Below are 18,083 nucleotides of genomic sequence, written 5' to 3'. Positions count from 1 at the left end.
CGTCTCGATTGGGACAAAAGAGAAAAACCAGCAGAGCTGTTTCACAAAAGAAGCCTCCTGCTTTGTTTTGCAAAGTACTGCATGCCCACTGTGTTTTGTGCGTGTTCAAATTTTGACAGACCAAGACTCCTGCTGGGGGAAATGAGCTGTAAACCAGGAACTCTTTTGAGTCACCACAGTTCCTCTAGTCTCCAGTAGCCACCACGCATCATTAGTCTGTTTAAAAAAAAAAAAAAAAATCTTGATTCTCGAACAAAACTGTGTTCCCCTAAAGCAAGTCTCAATTCAATGAACAACTCTGAACATGACTCTGCTATAAGGCATTGCATTCATGGCATTTATATTTATTACCTTCCTTTAACTATTTATTACATTTATACTCTGCCTTTCCTCCAAGGAAAGAGCCAGTGTGGTGTAGTGGTTAAGGTGTTGGACTACAACCTAGGAGACCAGGGTTCGAATCCCCACACAGGCATGAAGCTCACTGGGTGACCTTGGGCCAGTCACTGCCTCTCAGCCTCAGAGGGAGGCAATGGTACACCCCCTCTGAATACCCCTTACCATGAAAACCCTATTCGTAGGGTCGCCATAAGTCGGAATCGACTTGAAGGCAGTCCATGATTATGATTCCTCCAAGGCGATCAAGGTGGCGATACATGTTTCTCCCCCTCTCAATTTTATCCTTGCATCAACCCTGTGCAGTAGGTTAGGCTGAGAAAAAGTGACTGGCCCAAGGTCACCCAGTGAGCTTCATGGCTGAGTGAGGATTTGAACCCTGGTCTCACAGATGCTAGTCCAACACTCTGACCACTGCACCACACTGCCTCTTTTAAGCCTGTGAACTAAAAAGAGAGGGGCAATGCCAGTGAGGTGTAGGCATTTACGTTCAGTTGGGGAGGGCAGCCTGATTTTTCCTTGCTGCTTTTCCCATTGAGGGAGGCAGGGAATGATGTCATATTCCCACCAGTGGAGAAGGGCTGTAGCTGCGTGGTAGCTTTGTATGCAGAAGGTCCCGGGTTCAGTCCCCGGCATCTCCAGGTAGGGCCGGAGAGACTCCCTGTCTGGAATCCTGGAGAGCTGCTGCCAGTCAGTGCAGACAATACTGAGCTAGATGGGCCAGTAAACTGATTCAGTGTAAGGCAGATTCCTACGTTCCTTTATCTTAAAGGAAAAGCCTGAGCTCAGTGGCAAAGCATCTGCCTTGCGTGCAGACGGTCCCAGGCTCGCTCCCCAGGTAGTATTGGGAGAAGGCCCTGCCTGAAACCCTGCAGAGACAGCTGCCAGTCAGTGCAGACAATGCTGGATTTGATGGAGCATTGGTCTGACTGTAAAGCAGACTGCTAGGTTCCAGCGTTTGCTACTCTGGCAGATGATGGGGACCCGCATAACCTTCCTCTTGCCTCTGCAGATACAGATTTTGGCCTGGTTTGCACATGATATCGCCCAAACCATGGCTTAGTACAGACTCTGGGAGAGTAGATCACTGCCTCTTGGCTCCTCCTCCTGGGTGTTCTGCTGCTGTGCCGAGCGAAGCTGTGGCTTGGTTTAACCCAGGCTTATAGTTTAGCGCTCTCTCGCTCTCCAGACTCGCCGTGAGCTGTAACCAAGGTTTGTCCTATGATTTATGGCTCATGGATTGTGCAGGACAGCTAAACAGCAACCCTAGTTTTGGAGGGCATGTTAAGCCAAGCCCAGGCTTAGCTCAGGAAGGAGTAAAGCAGCCACAATCTCTCTGAGAGCCTGTATGCTCACGCTAAGCCACAGTCTGGTTTCATGTGATGTTTGAACCAGGCTGTTAGTGATGCTGCTACAGTAAGCGTAGGAGGTGGCCCCTGTTTTTGAAGCTTGAGAGCATTTTCTGTAAGAATAATTCTTCGCTTGGTCCAGGACTAAGCAGATTGGAAGCGGGGGGGGGGGGAAGATGTTCAGTGCTGCACACATTAATCAGCCTCAAGATGACAACGTTGCCTGCTTGCTTCCCCCCACATCTTCCTTTCCACCACCTCCACATTGTTGGCAGGAAAAGCCATTGAATGGAAAATAAAATTACAAGCATTAAATGCACCCCCAGGCACTTGTTTATTTTCTATTTTGGGGACTGTTAGCAGTAGCGTGACTGCTCAGTGTATTTTGCTGCCACCCAGACCCCTTTGGGTTTGGGGGTTTGTATGTGTGTGAGAATCCCTCCCTCTCCTTGGAAAGCTGATGCAGGCACTTAAGAACCTGAAGTGTTTGTCTGGCCCTGTTTTAGGCTGCTTAAGCTGAATCCCGCTGCCTGTCATGCACAGATTCCAAAACGAGTGACTTGAAGCCTGCACTGCAGTGGGCTCAGGGAAGTGTTAGTGGCCTAATCTGAGAGGTGCTGAAACTGGGGGAATTGTGGGAATTATTCTTGAGGACAAGATGTATTGGAAGGAAAAGTCTGTCTCAAGCAGTTAAAAGTCTCCCGGTAATGGTGCATAAATTGGCAAAAGGGGCCATTGCTTGGGGATTCGAAGCACATGCTCTACATGCTAAAGGTCCCCAGTTCACTCCCTGGCATCTCCAGTGAAAGGATCTTTGGGTTTGCCTGAGAGCTTCTGCCACAGTCAAAGTAGGCATCACTGGGCTCTTGGTGTAAGGCAGTTTTACATGTCATTTCCATTCCTTCCCTGCCTCCCCCCCCCCCACCAAGAAAAACTTTCCTAGACTTGGAAGGAGAGAAGCTTGTTTCCCACAACACAAAAGGTTACGTAGACAGTCATGGTGAAGTACGGTGGCGGGCACTTGCTCTTTACATGGAAGTTCCCAGATTCAGTCCTTGGCATGACTAGGAAAGGCCCCTCACTGAGATTCTGAAGAGTTGCTTCCCATCAACATAGAGAATACTGTGCTTGGTGGGCCAATGGGCTGACTCGGTATAAGGCAGCGCAGCAAATCCACATACTTATGGAAATGGTATTCACTGGAAAAGACAATAATGCTGGGAAAAACAGAAGGGAGTAGAAAAAGAGGAAGACCAAACAAGAGATGGATGGATTCCATAAAGGAAGCCACAGACCTGAACTTGCAAGATCTGAACAGGGTGGTTCACAACAGATGCTATTGGAGGTCGCTGATTCATAGGGTCGCCATAAGTCGTAATCGACTTGAAGGCACATAACAACAACATGGATATGGTGTTCTCTTAGGGCATTATGGCTAGAAAGATGCAGAATATGATTTTTAGCTTTTGGAGAATTACTGCTTTTTAAAGTCAATTTTCTAGCTGCCATAATAATAATAAATGTCCAACCTTTTCTCCAAGGAGTTCAGGGTGGTGCATGCGATTCCCCTCCGTCTCCCTTTTATTCTCACAACAACCTCGTGCAGTAGGTTAGGCTGAGAGGCTGTGACTGGCCCAAGGTCACCCAGCGAGCTTCATGGCTGAGTGAAGATTTGAACCCTGGTCTCCTGGGTCCTAGTCCAACACTCTAGCCACTGCACCACACAGACCGTATGCTGTGGATATGTGGTATGGCTATGGGCACCATCTGGTTGGAATCGGAGCAGAGCCAGTGAGATTGTCCAAGAAGATTTTTAAGTAGGTAGATGGTGGAGCTTCAGTTCCCCTGTGTAACTCTTTCCCCCTCCCTATGAGAATAAAAATCCATGACTTTTAGAATAAAATGCAGAATGATAGCCTACACACACTCAGAACAGATTGCAAAATGTGATTTGTGTTGATGCGGGATATTGTATCTTAGTAAACAGGACAAACGACTATGTTACTAGTATGTGACCTTCTCAGTGACTTGTGGGTGTTAGTCGCTTATGGAGAGTTAATGATGGAAGGCAACTTAAGCAAAAACAAGCACAAGGAGGTGCTTTGGCACAAATTGTGTTGCTTTTGACGTCAAACTTGCTGGGCATCACCTCTTTTGTAATGTGCACCCGTCGAGGTAAGTTCATCGCTAGGTAGGAGCGCCTTAAAACCAGGGCTGTGGACTCGGAGTCGGAAGCAATTTTGGGTGGAGTTGGAGTCGGTAGAAATGTACCGACTCCGACTTCAAAATAAAATTAATAAATTAATATACATTTGCCATTTATGAAGAAGTTGGAGTCGGACAGTAGAAAAATAGAGGAGTCTGAGTCGAAGGTTTGACGTACCGACTCTACAGCCCTGCTTAAAACAATCTTGCCGTTTTGACTTCAGCTGCTGGGAAGTGGTGCTAGAATTAAAGAGAAGCTTTCCCCAAGCTGGTGCCCTCCAGATGTTGGCCTCCCAATTCCCATAATCCCTGACCGTTGGCCATGCTGGCCTGGGCTGATGGGAGCTGGGAGTCCAGCATTAGGAGAGAACCAGATTGAGCTAGGCTGGATTAAAAAACCTGGATTTTAGACGTCATGATATTACCAGAAATTTTGTGATTGTCCCACTATTCTTGATCATGGTGCACAAACCAGGGCTGTGGAGTCAGTACACCAAATCTTCGACTCCGACTCCTCTATTTTTCTACTCTCCGACTCCACCCAAAATTGCTTCCAACTCCACAGCCCTGGAAAGCGCTGTAAATGTCTTTTTAAATTGGAAGCTCTCGTAGGAGCATTTTGAATATGCGCTGATCTTGGCATCACAGCATTTGTCTTCATCTGGGTCCTGTGTCATACACTGACACACAAAATGTTTTTCATCTTGAGTTATGGTGAAATGCTCAACTACAGCTGACTTCATGGGAAGCTTCTTTGACATTTTGAATTTATATTTTAAAAAATTTGTCAATCAAAATTTATTTTGAAGTCTGAGTCGGTACATTTCTACCGACTCCGACTCCACCCAAAATTGCTTCTGACTCCACAGCCCTGGCACAAACACCAGGCATAATTGATTTTTAAAATGACTTCCCTCTTTTTTGGTCTTAACAGTACTCTCTCTCTCCCTGTCTGTCTTTGTACTGTTCTGCCTTTCTGTAGCAGCTTCTCCACCCTTTCAGTGGGCTCTGGAGTTCCTCCCACTGTAAGCCCACTTTATTGTCCAAGTCTGTTCTAGAGACGCCTTTTCTGAGTTGTCAGGAGGATGGGAATGCAGAACCACATCTTACATTGGCAGATGAGGATATGCAGTAATTGCTGAAAGCCTAGTTACCAAAGCTTAATTAGGGTTGAACTGCCCACCCTGTAATAGTAGGGCAGTAATCCCGTTGAGTGAACACATCTTGCCATATATAGCACTTGGTCACAAGTTCCGTGCAGTCCGAAATTTTTTCGCTTGGTGCTGGCTTCTTTTAGTTTGGACGTCAGTGCCCGGAGTTGACACGAAACAGATCTTTTGAGCTACTGCTTTCAGTTTACAGATGGATTGGATTGGTCTGGTTCATGGAGGCTGTAATAGCTAAATAGAGCCTCCATGCTCAGAAGTAGTAATGCCACTGAGTACCAGCTGGGGAGGACCAGTGTCTTTCTATGCGCTGCTTGAGGCTTCTTGGAGGCATTCGGCTGGCCACTCTTTGAAAAGTGACAGTGAGCTCCATGGAGCTTTGGTCTGATTCAACAGGCATTGCTCCCCAACCAGTTCATGGTCCCCAGTCATTAATTGTGATATAATTATGGCGTGTGTAGATGTCAGACACTAGCCAAGATTAGCTTTAAACGAGAGGCAGGATTTGAAGCTGACTTCCAAACCCTGTCTGGCTTCACTGTGGATGCAACGTGACAAATTAATGCTGCAGAAGGAGGCGGTAATTTCAGTGAGATGGAAACGCATGAGGCTTTTGAATGCTTGCGGGTGTTGGATGTCAGGAGCAATAGGCAAGATATTTTGCTCATTGTAGAATGTTGCATTCATTCCTTAAGACTGTGTGTGCCAAAAGTTCAAAACCCTGTACTCTGGCTGTAAGGAGAAGCTGAATTCTGTGACCTGTATAGTTTCTGTTTATTGAGTAACTTAGCAGAATTTCTTTCAACCTTCTGTAATTCTGGTTTTGCCGGACACGGGGATAAGGAGCCCCACTTTCAACCAATGGGAGTCTTATTTAGTCACTGGGAGTAGTATTCAAGACGAGTCCAAAATAGTTTGATTTTAATTTTCTTCTGCGATGTGGATCCAGTCATTTATTGTTTGACTCTGCTTATACTTTGGTATTCCATCAGAGTGGGCATGGGTTATGTGTCCAAGTGGTAGTTATCTGTGTGGGAGAGAGCACTTCCCTCAGCAGTAGTACTTGTGTAACACTCTTTGGTGGTAAGCAGTTATGCAACATCTACGTCTTGGTTCTGCCAGTGAGTGGCATTAACGCATTTTCAAAATGCTTGTTTTCCTGCGTTCAATTTCTGAGAAATGACACAGCTAGCAATAATAACAATAAACTCTTTACCAACAGTAGTTACTCATGTTCTCAGAAACATTCAGTGATTCACTGACTCGTGCTTGGATGTTTTCAGGAATTACCCCTGTGATCATACGGGCTACACAACATTTTAAGTACAATTCCAGTACCGCCTAGACAGAAAACATCTGGGTACACTTTCCCAACAGCATAGGGGTGGAATGAGCTCTCTTGCAGTGCTGCTGGACTTGACTGATGCTGTCGGACTCTAACAGGAAAAACACTTGGTGATTGATCCAGAGTTGTTGCAAAATGCTTTGCAGGGGGGCATCGTGGAACCTTTGGTGAATGACTGTTCTGTAACCGTCCTGCCATGTTGCGCAGCTTGACTGGCAAATGGCAACAGTTAACTGCACATTATCTTTTTGTGAAGGGAGCCACAGTTCTTGTTAGAGGAAGTGGCTTCTCAAAGGGCTGCCCGCCTTTCCACAATGAGGCACACATTCGTAACAGCTAATGGCAGGTGAGATGCACAGACTGCTGCATATCATCGCACTGCAGATGGCAGAATTTTGGCGTTTCCGTTGTGCACTAGCAATCGAGCACGACACATAGAAGTGGCTATAATTCTGCACCTGAGGCCAAGGATGTGGTCCTGCATATTTCGACGACTTATCTGTAAGGTTTGCTTTGTATCTTAAAGCACATTTAATGAACCCTAAATGTTGCAGTCCCAGGGTGCCAGACCCCTCAGAGCATAGAGCGAGGGCAAGGAACCTTTTCCAACCAGAGGGCCACATTCCCTTCTGGGCAGCCTTCCAAAGGGCATGCGCCCGGTGGTGGGCGGGGCCAGAGGCAACAGTGGGTGGAGCAACAGATATAAACTGTCCCTCTGCACAGTGGGGTGATTTCCACACACACATGTGCACACCATTCTCTCCTCCATCCAGACAAGCAAGAGGCGTTATCAGAGTTGAAGGACACGTTCCACGCTCTTGGGTGCAAAGCAGGGCCAGTAAGGGGTGTGGCCAGAGAAGAGTTCCACGGCCCAGTTACACAAGCCTGGTGAGCTGCTTTTGCCCACCCCACCCCTGGGCCTGAGGTTCCCCACCCCTGACTGAGAGCAACTGCTCTGTCCTTTCTTCAGAAGCAAGGTGCACTCTTCTCTGTCTTCCTGTTAGGCCAGAGAAGCTCTGCTCATTGAGAAGGCAGCATAGATCACCCAGTCTACTACTACCCACCAAACAGCAAGACTTGTGCCCATTTTAGTTGGTTAAATCCTGTGCACAGCCAACAGGATTTAACCCCTCTCTTACCCATCAGATGAAGTCACTTGTGATGGGTGGGCGTGGTTTAGGGGGCAAATGGCTTCGCAGGCCAACTTGGACTCCCAGACGGGCCAAGATTAGCCCATAGGCTGGAGATTCTCCACCCCTGCTCCACATCTACTCTCCAACCAAGTTTAGCAGACAGGTTGCTAACTTGAGAAACGTTGTCTGGAGAAAATTATTACTCTGTTCTGTTCCCTGCTGAAACAAAATGGCTTTCTGTTCTCTTTTTCTGTACGAAGTGGTTTCCCCTTCATACTTTATGAAACTTTCTCCCCCCCCCCCAAAAAATCTGCAATAGGGCAGTATTCTGTGCCAATACTTGTGCAATCCAGTTTTTCCCATGTGGAAGAAGAAAAGTAACTAAAAATAGTCCCAGTTACTCTGTGCAGCTGACTATATTTTGGAGATTGCTGGGCTCCCTTTTGAAACAACACGTTCTTTCTGAAATGGCAACTCCAGACCCTTGAGGAAGACTTTGTTTTTGAGGATCAGGATTTCTTTCTGTTTAAGGGCTTAACTAACAAATTTTTATTTTTTTTTAAATTGGCTAGTCTTCTGAAAGAGCTATGATTAAGAGTATTTTTTAAAAGAACCCTTTGAAGCCATAGGAGAAATTAAAACAAGGTTTTGGCTCCTGCCACCTTCTCTCTTATAAAATGGAATTCTTAGTCAGTTACGTTGGGATTAAGTAGCAGAAGCAGAATTTGTCCTATTCAGAACCTGAATAACCAATTTATCAATATAAATGAATAACCAGGCCTATTTGATTGCTTACTCTGCTGCAAGGGATTGAGAGCTGATTGTCTTCCAGAGGGCCTTTACTAGGTAGCCCTCAGGTTGTGGAAGGACCTCCCCTGTTGCACACTTTTCGAACAGTTGGTCAAGGCGTACTTCTTTACCCAGGCCTCTGGTTGAGGGGGTGTTTTCCCTTCTGCATTGCTGCAGTGTTCTCTACTGCTGCGTTGTTACTTTTGTCATTGGTGGATTGTGGTTTCTATATTACGCTTTTAATGCGAAATTGTACTTGTGTTTAATTGTGACATTTTTTGTTAATTCATCCTGGGACTCTTTGATAAAAGGTGGGCTACATAAGTACAAAGAATTGAATGAACGTATGGATTAAACCCTCCATAAGTGCAGTGAACATAAATACATTTTTCCAGAGTTTGTCTATATTCTTCAGATTTGTAGACTGCTTCACAGCCAGAAGCTATTGAAGCATCGTACAGTAAGATAAAATGAGATAAACGACAAAAGATGCAGATTTTGGGTGGTATTCAGTGCTAGTCCTACCCTGAGTAGACCCATTAATGTTAATAGACATGACAAACTTGAGTTCATTAATTTCATTGGATCTACCCTGAGCAGGATTTGTTTGAATACAACCCTCTAAAAACAATGTATTCAACTGTTTTACTCAGAGTAGACCCATTGAGATGAATGAATACAAGTTAGCCATGGGCACTAATTTCAGTAGGTCTGCTTTGAGTAGGATTAACATTGGATGCAGCCCCAAACAGCTGTGGGGGGACCATTAGCTTTCCAGATGTTGTTGAACTACAGCTCCCTTCAACCCCAGCAAACGTGGGCAATGGGCTGGGATGATGGAAGTTGTAGTTACACAACATCTGGAGGACCAAAGGCTCTCCACATCTGCAACAAAGCAGTTTCTAAACTTTGATTGATTAAAAATCCATTAATGATTGAGTTACACTTCAGGGAAAGCTTTCCAAACAAAAATGTCTTCAGTAGCTGCCTAAACATCAAGATGCTAGCCACCTGTTGGATTTCAGCTGGCAACTGATTCCAGAGGGTTGTATAGTTGTTGTTTATTGTCATGGCTTCCTCACCCCTTACGCATGTGAACATAGATCCATGCAAAATAATTAAGCCTCCTCCCTCTTTTTTTTTTGTCTTTCAGTAAACGTGGCTTCAGTGTTCGATCCTTTGGGACTGGGACTCACGTGAAACTACCAGGACCAGCACCGGACAAGCCAAACGTTTATGATTTCAAAACGACATACGATCAGATGTACAGTGACCTGCTTAGGAAAGACAAAGAACTGTATCCCTGTGGAATGCCCCTTTCAAAACCCTGCTGTTCACCTTTCCGAAAGCTGTTCTTCGCCCGTTTGCATAAGGAATATGCTGCTACTTGACTGTGGCAAGGTCTTGGTATTTTCCAGTTCTAGGCAGGGACGTCACACGATGGAAGGGCTCTTAACGCATCCCTTTAAATGCTCCTCCCCACAATCTGTTGAGTAGTGGTGCATGCATGTGGTAGAGCAGATTTGACACTTGCTTCCTTTCTTGGGGTGTGATTTGCACTTCTGGGCTCTGGATAACTACATTGGGTTGCCCCCAATAACTGGCTACTCCACCCATAACACCTCTGTGGTCATGACATCACTAGAGACACCCCCCCCAACAGCTGAAGAGTTTGGTCTGATATCCTCCTCCCTGACCATACGTGGCTGCCCTCTTCTCTGGTTATTCTCCTTCCTGCTTTCCTGGCCTTTCCCAGACCTTTCCTCCAGATAATTCCCACCTCCATATTCATTTCCCAAATCCCCATGCCTTCCTTTGCTTGCCCAGACCCCCAAGTTCCTGCTGTTCCTGCCGCCTCTTCTGCTAGACCCTTCTACCTGCCCCACCTCTCTGTTGACAGTAGGGTAGCTCATCCAATGGTTGTCTGGGGTCTACTTCACCGCCACAAAAATCTCCTGACTGCTTTACGATATAAATAGAACTGCTCTAATGCTAGGCATTCCCATTCCCCCCACCTCCCCTGGTTGTATTGGGAAAGCACTTGGGCCCTCCCCTTCAGAGAGGAGGACAGCAGCAGCGTTTGGTCCTAGAATAATTCAGTATGATGCTAGTTCCCCCAGGGATGCTCAGAACCAGCGTGGCATCTTTCCTGCCCTAGCAAGATGTAGACGTGCGAATCCCACGGTGATTGGAGGAGTTCCCTCAGTAGTTGAGACAGGACAGTGAGTGGTGGGAAGGCATTCTTAGAAACAAGTGTTTGGCACCTTGTTTATTTTAATCGCTGTGTTGTCTTGTTACCGTTGCAAAGATTTGTTCTTTGCAATGAGCGGGCTGCAGACCACCATACAAAGTTACATAGTTCAGTCAAAGGAAGCAGGTAAGAATTAAAAAGAGGCTTGCCCAAGCCGTGACCAAGGAGGGCAGTGCGTGTTTAGTTATCACGACCCCTTTCAGAGCAGCTAAAATGCAGACTCTGCAACTCTCCTCTTCATTGCAAGCATCTTTACTCAACTCCAGCATCTCTAGACTGGGCTGTTTTTTTGAGCACATCTCAAGTGTTCGGGATCCATGGGTATCCTGGATTTCCTGGGATTTGTGATTCTTATCTGTGGGGGGAAAAATAACCCTCCTTAAGCAACAAACATGCCTGCTCCTTTCCTGGGATTAACTCAGGGTATTTGTAGCAAGTTGCATTTGGTTTAGTGGGTTCCCCCCCCCCCTCGGTCCTCTCCTCTCTGAAACGATCTGACTGAATATAAAAATGAATATGAAGGGAAACTGCAGAAATGACGGGGCTTTAAGGATCCTGCTACCAGCCAAAAGTGTTAAGCTGTAACAGTCTTCAAATACAAGTTGTCCAATCCATCAAATCCTTATTGCTGTAGCCATAGACCATTGCAACTACAGTACAATGCCGATTAGCCCAGGCGTAAAACATAGATAAATATGCTCATAGTTTAAAATGCAAACCAAATTAAAAATAAACCTTAAAGCTTCCTGGGGTTATTCTTAGATTTAGCTTACTCAGGTTAACGAGTCATCATAATGGACTCCTGGCATTTGGTTCCAGATTCTCACTCCAGTTTCTGAGAAGTGGGATTCAGGTATATCTCCCCAGGTCCATTAGCAGTTGAGGACTGGGGGATCCGTGGGAGGAAAGGCTAGGGCTAGCAGGAACCTGGAGGTTCCCGTTACTTACTTACTTCTCTGACAGGAAATGAAGAAAAAGGGTATGTGATTGGCCAGAAGAGGCAGCGCTGTTTACACTCTAGGAAGGCCCAAACAGCTTACAAGTAAACTATGTGCAGAAATAGAAAAAGAGCATAAATCAGGTCCCATGCTGCTGAGATGGGAATACCTTGATAACCACATGCCCGCAAAATCAGTTTAGAGAATAATCTGGCAGTAAGAGGCCCTCATTTCATTTTGGAGCCTTGTTTAGATCTTTAAAATGATGGCCAAAGGTGGGGAGGCATCAGAGATCCATAAATCCTCAAGGTTTGCCTGGGCAGAATTTCTGTGCTTTTTTGTGTGTTAACTGGGGGTGGTTGGGGAGAGACTATTAAACCTGAGAGCCGACAGCTCCCAGTAGTAATGGTTTTCATTTTGTTTCAGGCTTTCCTTAAACGTACACCGCCTGTGGGCACGTTGCTCTTTGGGGGCATGTGTACCACACCTGGAATTGTACACTTGGCGGGAGGGGTCTGGCTTTCTGAAAAAGAATTTGTCCATCGCTACTATGCTCTATTGTGCAAGGGCCTGAGGAAACCTTGGAGGGGAATGAACTTGGAGCCTGTAGCCCTTGAGCTTCTCTCGTAGGTATAGTTCTCTCTGAGGTGGTAAAGCTGCGTCTGGGTTGTTCCACTTCAGACTGCAAGAGAGAGGGGCGGGGGGGGGAATCACTTGATGCAGTATAAGAATTTTAAGAAGAGACCTCCTGGGTGATACCAACGGCCCATCAAGCACCACATTTTGTCTGCCATAGCGCCCAGTCAGATGGCTCCAGGAAGCTCACACGAATAGCATGTACAAGTCAACTGATGCTAGAGGTAATACTGCTTCTGAACATTGGAGGGATTTTTTTAAAAAAATGGCATGGCTAATGGCCCTTCCTGACAGCTGTGCCCTCCATCAACTTGCCCACGTGAGCCACTGGCCGTGGCCACATCCACAAGTCAATTATGCATCGTTTGAAAGGTGAACTTTTCTTTTTGTCCCTCTCACTTCTCCTGCTAGCTGGTTTCAGTGGGTGGCCTGGAGATCTGGCACTGATAGGAGAGAGGAATCTTCCCTCTGTCCACATTTCTCCATATCTTGCCTGATACATCCTCTAAATGACGTTGGCCCAAATTCCTTAGCCCACAGGTGGGAAACTCTATGGCCCCCCGGATGTTGTGGTTGCTTCAACTCCCGTCAGCCCCAGCCAGTATGTCCAGTGGTGAGGGATCATGGGGATTGTAGTCAAGTATCTGGAGAGCCACAGGTTCCCTGTTCCTGGCCTGCACACAGGAATTCAGCATATCTTGGAGAAGGCGAGGCCAGAACCCCCTTCTCTTATGTGCAGGATTTTTTGCGGGGTGGGGTAGAAGGATCATTCCGTCATTTGAACCTCCACTGATAGCCTCAAGTGACACAGTGCAGACACAGAGTTTTAGCACCTCGTGGAGAGCTAATGCAGAGAAGCACCATGAAAAGAGAGGACTTGCCCCATATATACCTCCTATGGTTCGGCTATGTGTTTTGTTTTGTTTTTAAATCTCCTGGGATGTTGATCATCTCAATGGAACTTACTGATCCAATTTTAAAAATGGCGAGGGCTTTACCTTGGACATTCTGAGGTTCTACGTGATGGTTGCCTTTCTTGTTAAATGATTTGTTGTACTGAGAATCTGACCATTAAAAAAATTACAGTTGGCCCCCTGTCCACTCTTGGAGTTGCTTTTTTAAAAAGACAAAGTTCGGCACTGCAGTAGAAAGGCAGAACTGTGGCCATCAAGCACTCCTTGCAATGGGAGGGGGGAATGGAGCAGCCGGTTGCAACCTTGGGATTAAGGTTCTAACAAAAGACACAGAATGTTCTGTCAGGCTCCAACGTCAAAGTTCAGAAGGCAGTTCTCTGGATCACAGCTGAGAAGGCGAGAGCGGTCTTTACCAGGTTTCTCTTTCCCTCCCCACTTACCATCAGTTATGAGGCAGATCCACATTGGGCCCAGGGGTTTTGTCAGGGATGGGGGTGACTATTCTAGTAAAATTGTTACTGTGGGCTCCTTGGGGAGAGAGTGAATGCTCTGCTTTTAAGGCGGGGAGAGCCTGCTCTGTGCAAACAGATGGGTTGGGTGGTGTAATTTGAAAGGAGGACGGGTGAGACCTATTCACACCCCCCCCAGAAGCCATAGCTCAGGGATGGGCAACCTGTGACCTTCAGATGCTGCCTGGCTGCATCTCCCATCAGCCCCCCAGCCAGTGGTGCGGGATTATGGGAGGTGTAGTCCCAACAGCGCCTGCTTCCAGCTTCTGCTCGATTTTCAGGTAGGCGGGGGCTTCTACTTCCAGCCTTCTATGTCTGAAAAGGGCAAGTCCTTAAAAAAACACGCAGGGGGCGTTTTGCGTCTGTGCCTCCATGGCGTATGGGAAAACGTAGGTCCGTGTCTCAGTGCCAGAAGGGGTTTCCCATCTCTAGCGCAGCATGGAAACCGGGAATCCTGGTGGATGCTTTGCGGAAAGGCTTTTGCTACCCATCTTCCCCACTCCCCCTCCCCCACTTCAGCCCATCTGATCAGTCCAGGAAGCTTCCTCCCAACCAGGCAGAAAAGGGTACAGTGGCTTATCATCGGGAAACCAAGGTAAAAAACAGCTGCTTAGAATGGCAAGGTGTATGTAAAACAAGAAATCCCTTTACTCTTTACAGGGAAAATGGGAGACGGAGAGATGAGCCCATATTGGTGTTTGAAGGCAAATGGAAGGTCCTTTTTTTTTTGGCTGAGATGACTTGGCACATGCGGCACATGGAGGGCTGTTCTATATTACTTCCTCCTGTAAGAATGTGTAGGAATAATAGGTGCCTCCTTGGATTGCTTGGAGGATGGGGAGCGGCCATAGCTCAGTGGCAAAGCACACACTTTGCGTGCAGAAGGTGCCAGATTCAATCTCTGGTGTCTCTTAAAAGGATCTTGGGAGGGAGAGCTGGGAAGGACCCCAAAAAGCCATTCCTTCTCTTGAATTAGACCTGTAGATGGTTCGGTGATCCCTTATACTAGGAAGCCTGTTATAACTAGAGCAACTCAAACCAATCACGAATGGCTAGAACCTGTAAAAAGTGATTGTTGATGAAGCTTTACTCAGGGCTGGGGAACGATTTGTGTTGTTGCGACTCCCAGCTCGCATCAGCCCCAGCCAGCATGGCCGATGGTCAGGGATGATGGGAGTTGTAGTCCAGCAACATCTGGCAGGCCACAGGCCCATCACCGCCACTTTAGGATAAGGAGTAGAAAGTGCTACGACTGAGCAAGACTTAACCAAAGCAGAGCTGCTTGTGGAGTTATTAATCAGTGGATTCAGTTCTAGAGTCCATGAACACTGATTCACATGGCCCGTTTTCTCATTGCAGCTGATGGACATATGATATGACTGTTGCAGATAGTGCTTAATTGATTGCCATTCTTCTCATTGCATGTATATTCCACCTTCCCTCCAAGGACCTCAAGGAGGTGTACATGGTTCTCTGCCTCATCCCCACAACAACCTTGGGAGGTAGGTTAGGCTGGGAGACTGCGACTGGCCCAAGTTCACCCTGTGAGCTTCAAGGCTGAGTGGGGATTTGAAACCTGGTCTCTCAGGTTCTGGCCCAACACTCTTAACAGCTGCAGCACGCTGGGTGTTCCAGTCAGTGAAGTTGAGCTACTTTTAACTAAGTGTTCATATTGCCAAAACACCAATATGGATTTCTTTTTAAGAGATGTAAGAACTTCAAAATGGAATGAACAAAAGCTTTTACCTGTCTCGGGTAGAAGACAAGGGCACCTTTTAACGCTTTTCATTTCCTTTTAACCACAAACCAGAACCAAATCAGCATCACAAAAATAACAACCGCACTCTTGGCTCCATTACTTAGAACTGTCGTGCACAGGGGAACTGAAAGCTTTAGTTGAACAGTCTGCTGGTTTTAAACCTTGCAGTTAATGAATTCCCTTTCTGATTTTTAAAAAAAGGCTGTAGTTGGTGTTTTCATCTGGACCTGAGATCTGCATTTATAAAATGAGGTTGCTAACAGGTTGGAATCTCCCTCTCCACTGATGGGTTGGAAGAATCGGAAGATTTTCAGCACAATTGATTTCACCCCCCCCTTAGCCTTTCTAATGTTTCCTGGCTGTGAAGATTTTGCTATAATGCCTTGATGTTTAGCATCACACTGTTTTAAAAATAAGCAGATTTAAACCTGTAGATAGCTGAATTAGGCACTACCCATGGATTTGGATTTGGCTGAAAATGGGTACCTGTACTCATGGAAGCATTTTATCTTTTTTTAAAAATCCAGAACATAAAAAGGTTTGCTTTCTTTAACAAAAGAATTCTGTAGGGTTTTTAAAATCTCCATCCCCCAGGCCCCATCCCCCAAACCTTAGAATATAAGTAGAGTGATTGGCCAAAACTTTAGGTCTTTGAAAATCATTTTCACTAGATCAAGATGCCAGTTATGGTCAAACATAATGCCTGTGGAAACATGCACCCTCTGTATGACTTCCCTGTACATGCAAGCTTGCCTTATACTGAATTGGACTTAATCAGTTGGTGGAAACAGCAGGAGGGGATAGCTCTCTTTGTGCTCGTGTCCGGGCCTCCCACGGGCATCTGGTTGGGCACTCTGAGAATAGGATGCTGGAATTAGATGGGCCATTGGCCCGATCCAGCAGGACTCCTCTTAAGTTCTTACAATAGACCACTGTTCCATCTAGCTCAGTATTGTCCGAACTGGCTGACGGCATGCTCTACCACTGAGCTATGGCCCTTCCTCAAAAGTTAGCCTGTCTCTCATGGATGGCGATAAGCAGTCTTAAATAGGCCCTCCAAATTGAAAGAGCCCCTTTTTTTGTCCACTCGCTGTATGATTCCTGCAGTGTGGATCCGGCACGTCTCCTTGAAGAGGGAGTTTTGCCAGCGCCCTCATCTCCATGCTTTCTCTCTAGTAGTTGCCAGTCTTGCTGGTGGAGGAGGAACACTCACTTACAGTCTCAACTTGGGTTGTGAAGAAGTGGGCAGATTACGTTGTTCCATTCCACAGTGGCGTGGAGTTTTGCTATCCTGCCTTACTAAAGCACTTCAGCCAGGCCTGTGTTTCTCACAGATGCAGAACTAGGTGGTGCCTTGCGCAGAATCCCGAGGTTCCCCACGTAGGCCAGCACGGGAAGTATCCTATTTTGAATTTTGCTTCTGCCACGAACTTGCTGCGTTCCCACCTTCTCCACACTCGGCCCCCTGCAATCCGTGGGTGGGGTGACAGCTCAGTGGTAGATTCTCGCTTTGCATGCAGACGATCCCAGGTTCCATCCTCAGTTAAAAGGTTTGGGCGATGAGGAAAAGACCGTTCTTGCTGGAGAGCTGCTGCCGGAGAGAGCTAAATGAAACAGGGCTAGGTGGACTGTGAAGCTGACCTGGTGCGCGCGCGTGTGTGTGTACATACCACTGGGTGACTCCTGTCCTTCAGCTTCTGTCAAAACCCAAGTGAAGAACACCTGCTAGCAAATACAGAGCTGTAGCGTTGGAAAGGACCTAGGAACTTGGGAACCTGCCTTATACAGAGTCAGGCCATTGGCCCATCTAACCTCAGTAGAGTCTCCATTGAGTGGCAACGGCTTTCCACTGGTTTCAGGCAAGGAACTCTCCTGGCCGTACCTGGAGATGCCATGGATTGACCCTGGGGCCTTCTGCATGCAAGGCAGATGCCCTGCCACTGAGCTATGGGCCTTTGCACCCCAAAACCCTAGCCGATCATCTAGACAAATCCCCTGCAGCTATAGCATCCCAGCCCCTGCTTAAACACCTCCAGTGAAGGAGAGGCGGCCACTTCCCTAAGGGATCTGTTCCTTTTGCAGATTGCTCTTGTCATCAGGAAGTAGTTTCTCCTAATGTGAAGCCAAAATCTGCTTCCCGGCTGTTTTCCACCTGTTGGTCCTAGTACTGCCCTCTCGGAGCAGCAGAGACCCTGGTCTGACCCATCTTCTACGTGACAGCCCTTCATATATTTTTCTCAACTTCTCCAGCCTAAGCATGCCCTGCTCCTTCTTCAGTAAGTCCATTGTGGTTCCCAGACTCCTCGCCATCATTGTTGCTCTCCTCTAGACACAGTACTCCAGATGCCGCCAGATCAGTGCGACATGGAGTTGAACTATTACCGCTTGCGATTGGGAGCCTCAGCTCTTTGTTTTAGCTCCCACATTGCTGGCTCTTGTTTTTCACTTAGCAACTAAACCCGCCTAGATCCTCCACATGTGCTTCTCCCCTGCTAGGACTCTCCTGTCTTAGATGTGTGCCATCGATCCTTTCTACCTAAAAGCATGTCTTTACACTTTCATCTCTGTAGGAAGTCCATCTTGTTGGGTTTCAGCCCAGCTTTCCGCGTGTCACAATCGCTTAGCATCTTGAACCAGTCTTCTCGGAGATGCTCTCTCTCAGCTTCATGGTGTCTTCCGATTTGATAAGCAAT

General features: G+C 46.8%; 1 protein-coding gene across 1 annotated transcript in view; it reads left to right on the top strand.

The window, feature by feature from the left end:
- SSU72 (SSU72 homolog, RNA polymerase II CTD phosphatase) overlaps positions 1 to 18,083 on the top strand; it is a 53,600-nt gene that overhangs the window by 14,703 nt on the left and 20,814 nt on the right. Inside the window, exon 2 of the mRNA XM_061600644.1 lies at positions 9,537 to 9,680. Within this exon, the coding sequence (XP_061456628.1) occupies positions 9,537 to 9,680 (144 nt within the window). The remainder of the gene's footprint in view (positions 1 to 9,536; positions 9,681 to 18,083) is intronic.

The sequence above is a fragment of the Rhineura floridana genome, chromosome 18 (genome assembly GCF_030035675.1).
Source record: "Rhineura floridana isolate rRhiFlo1 chromosome 18, rRhiFlo1.hap2, whole genome shotgun sequence".
NCBI classification, from domain to species: Eukaryota; Metazoa; Chordata; class Lepidosauria; order Squamata; family Rhineuridae; genus Rhineura; species Rhineura floridana.
This window is presented reverse-complemented; position numbering and strand designations above follow the sequence as displayed.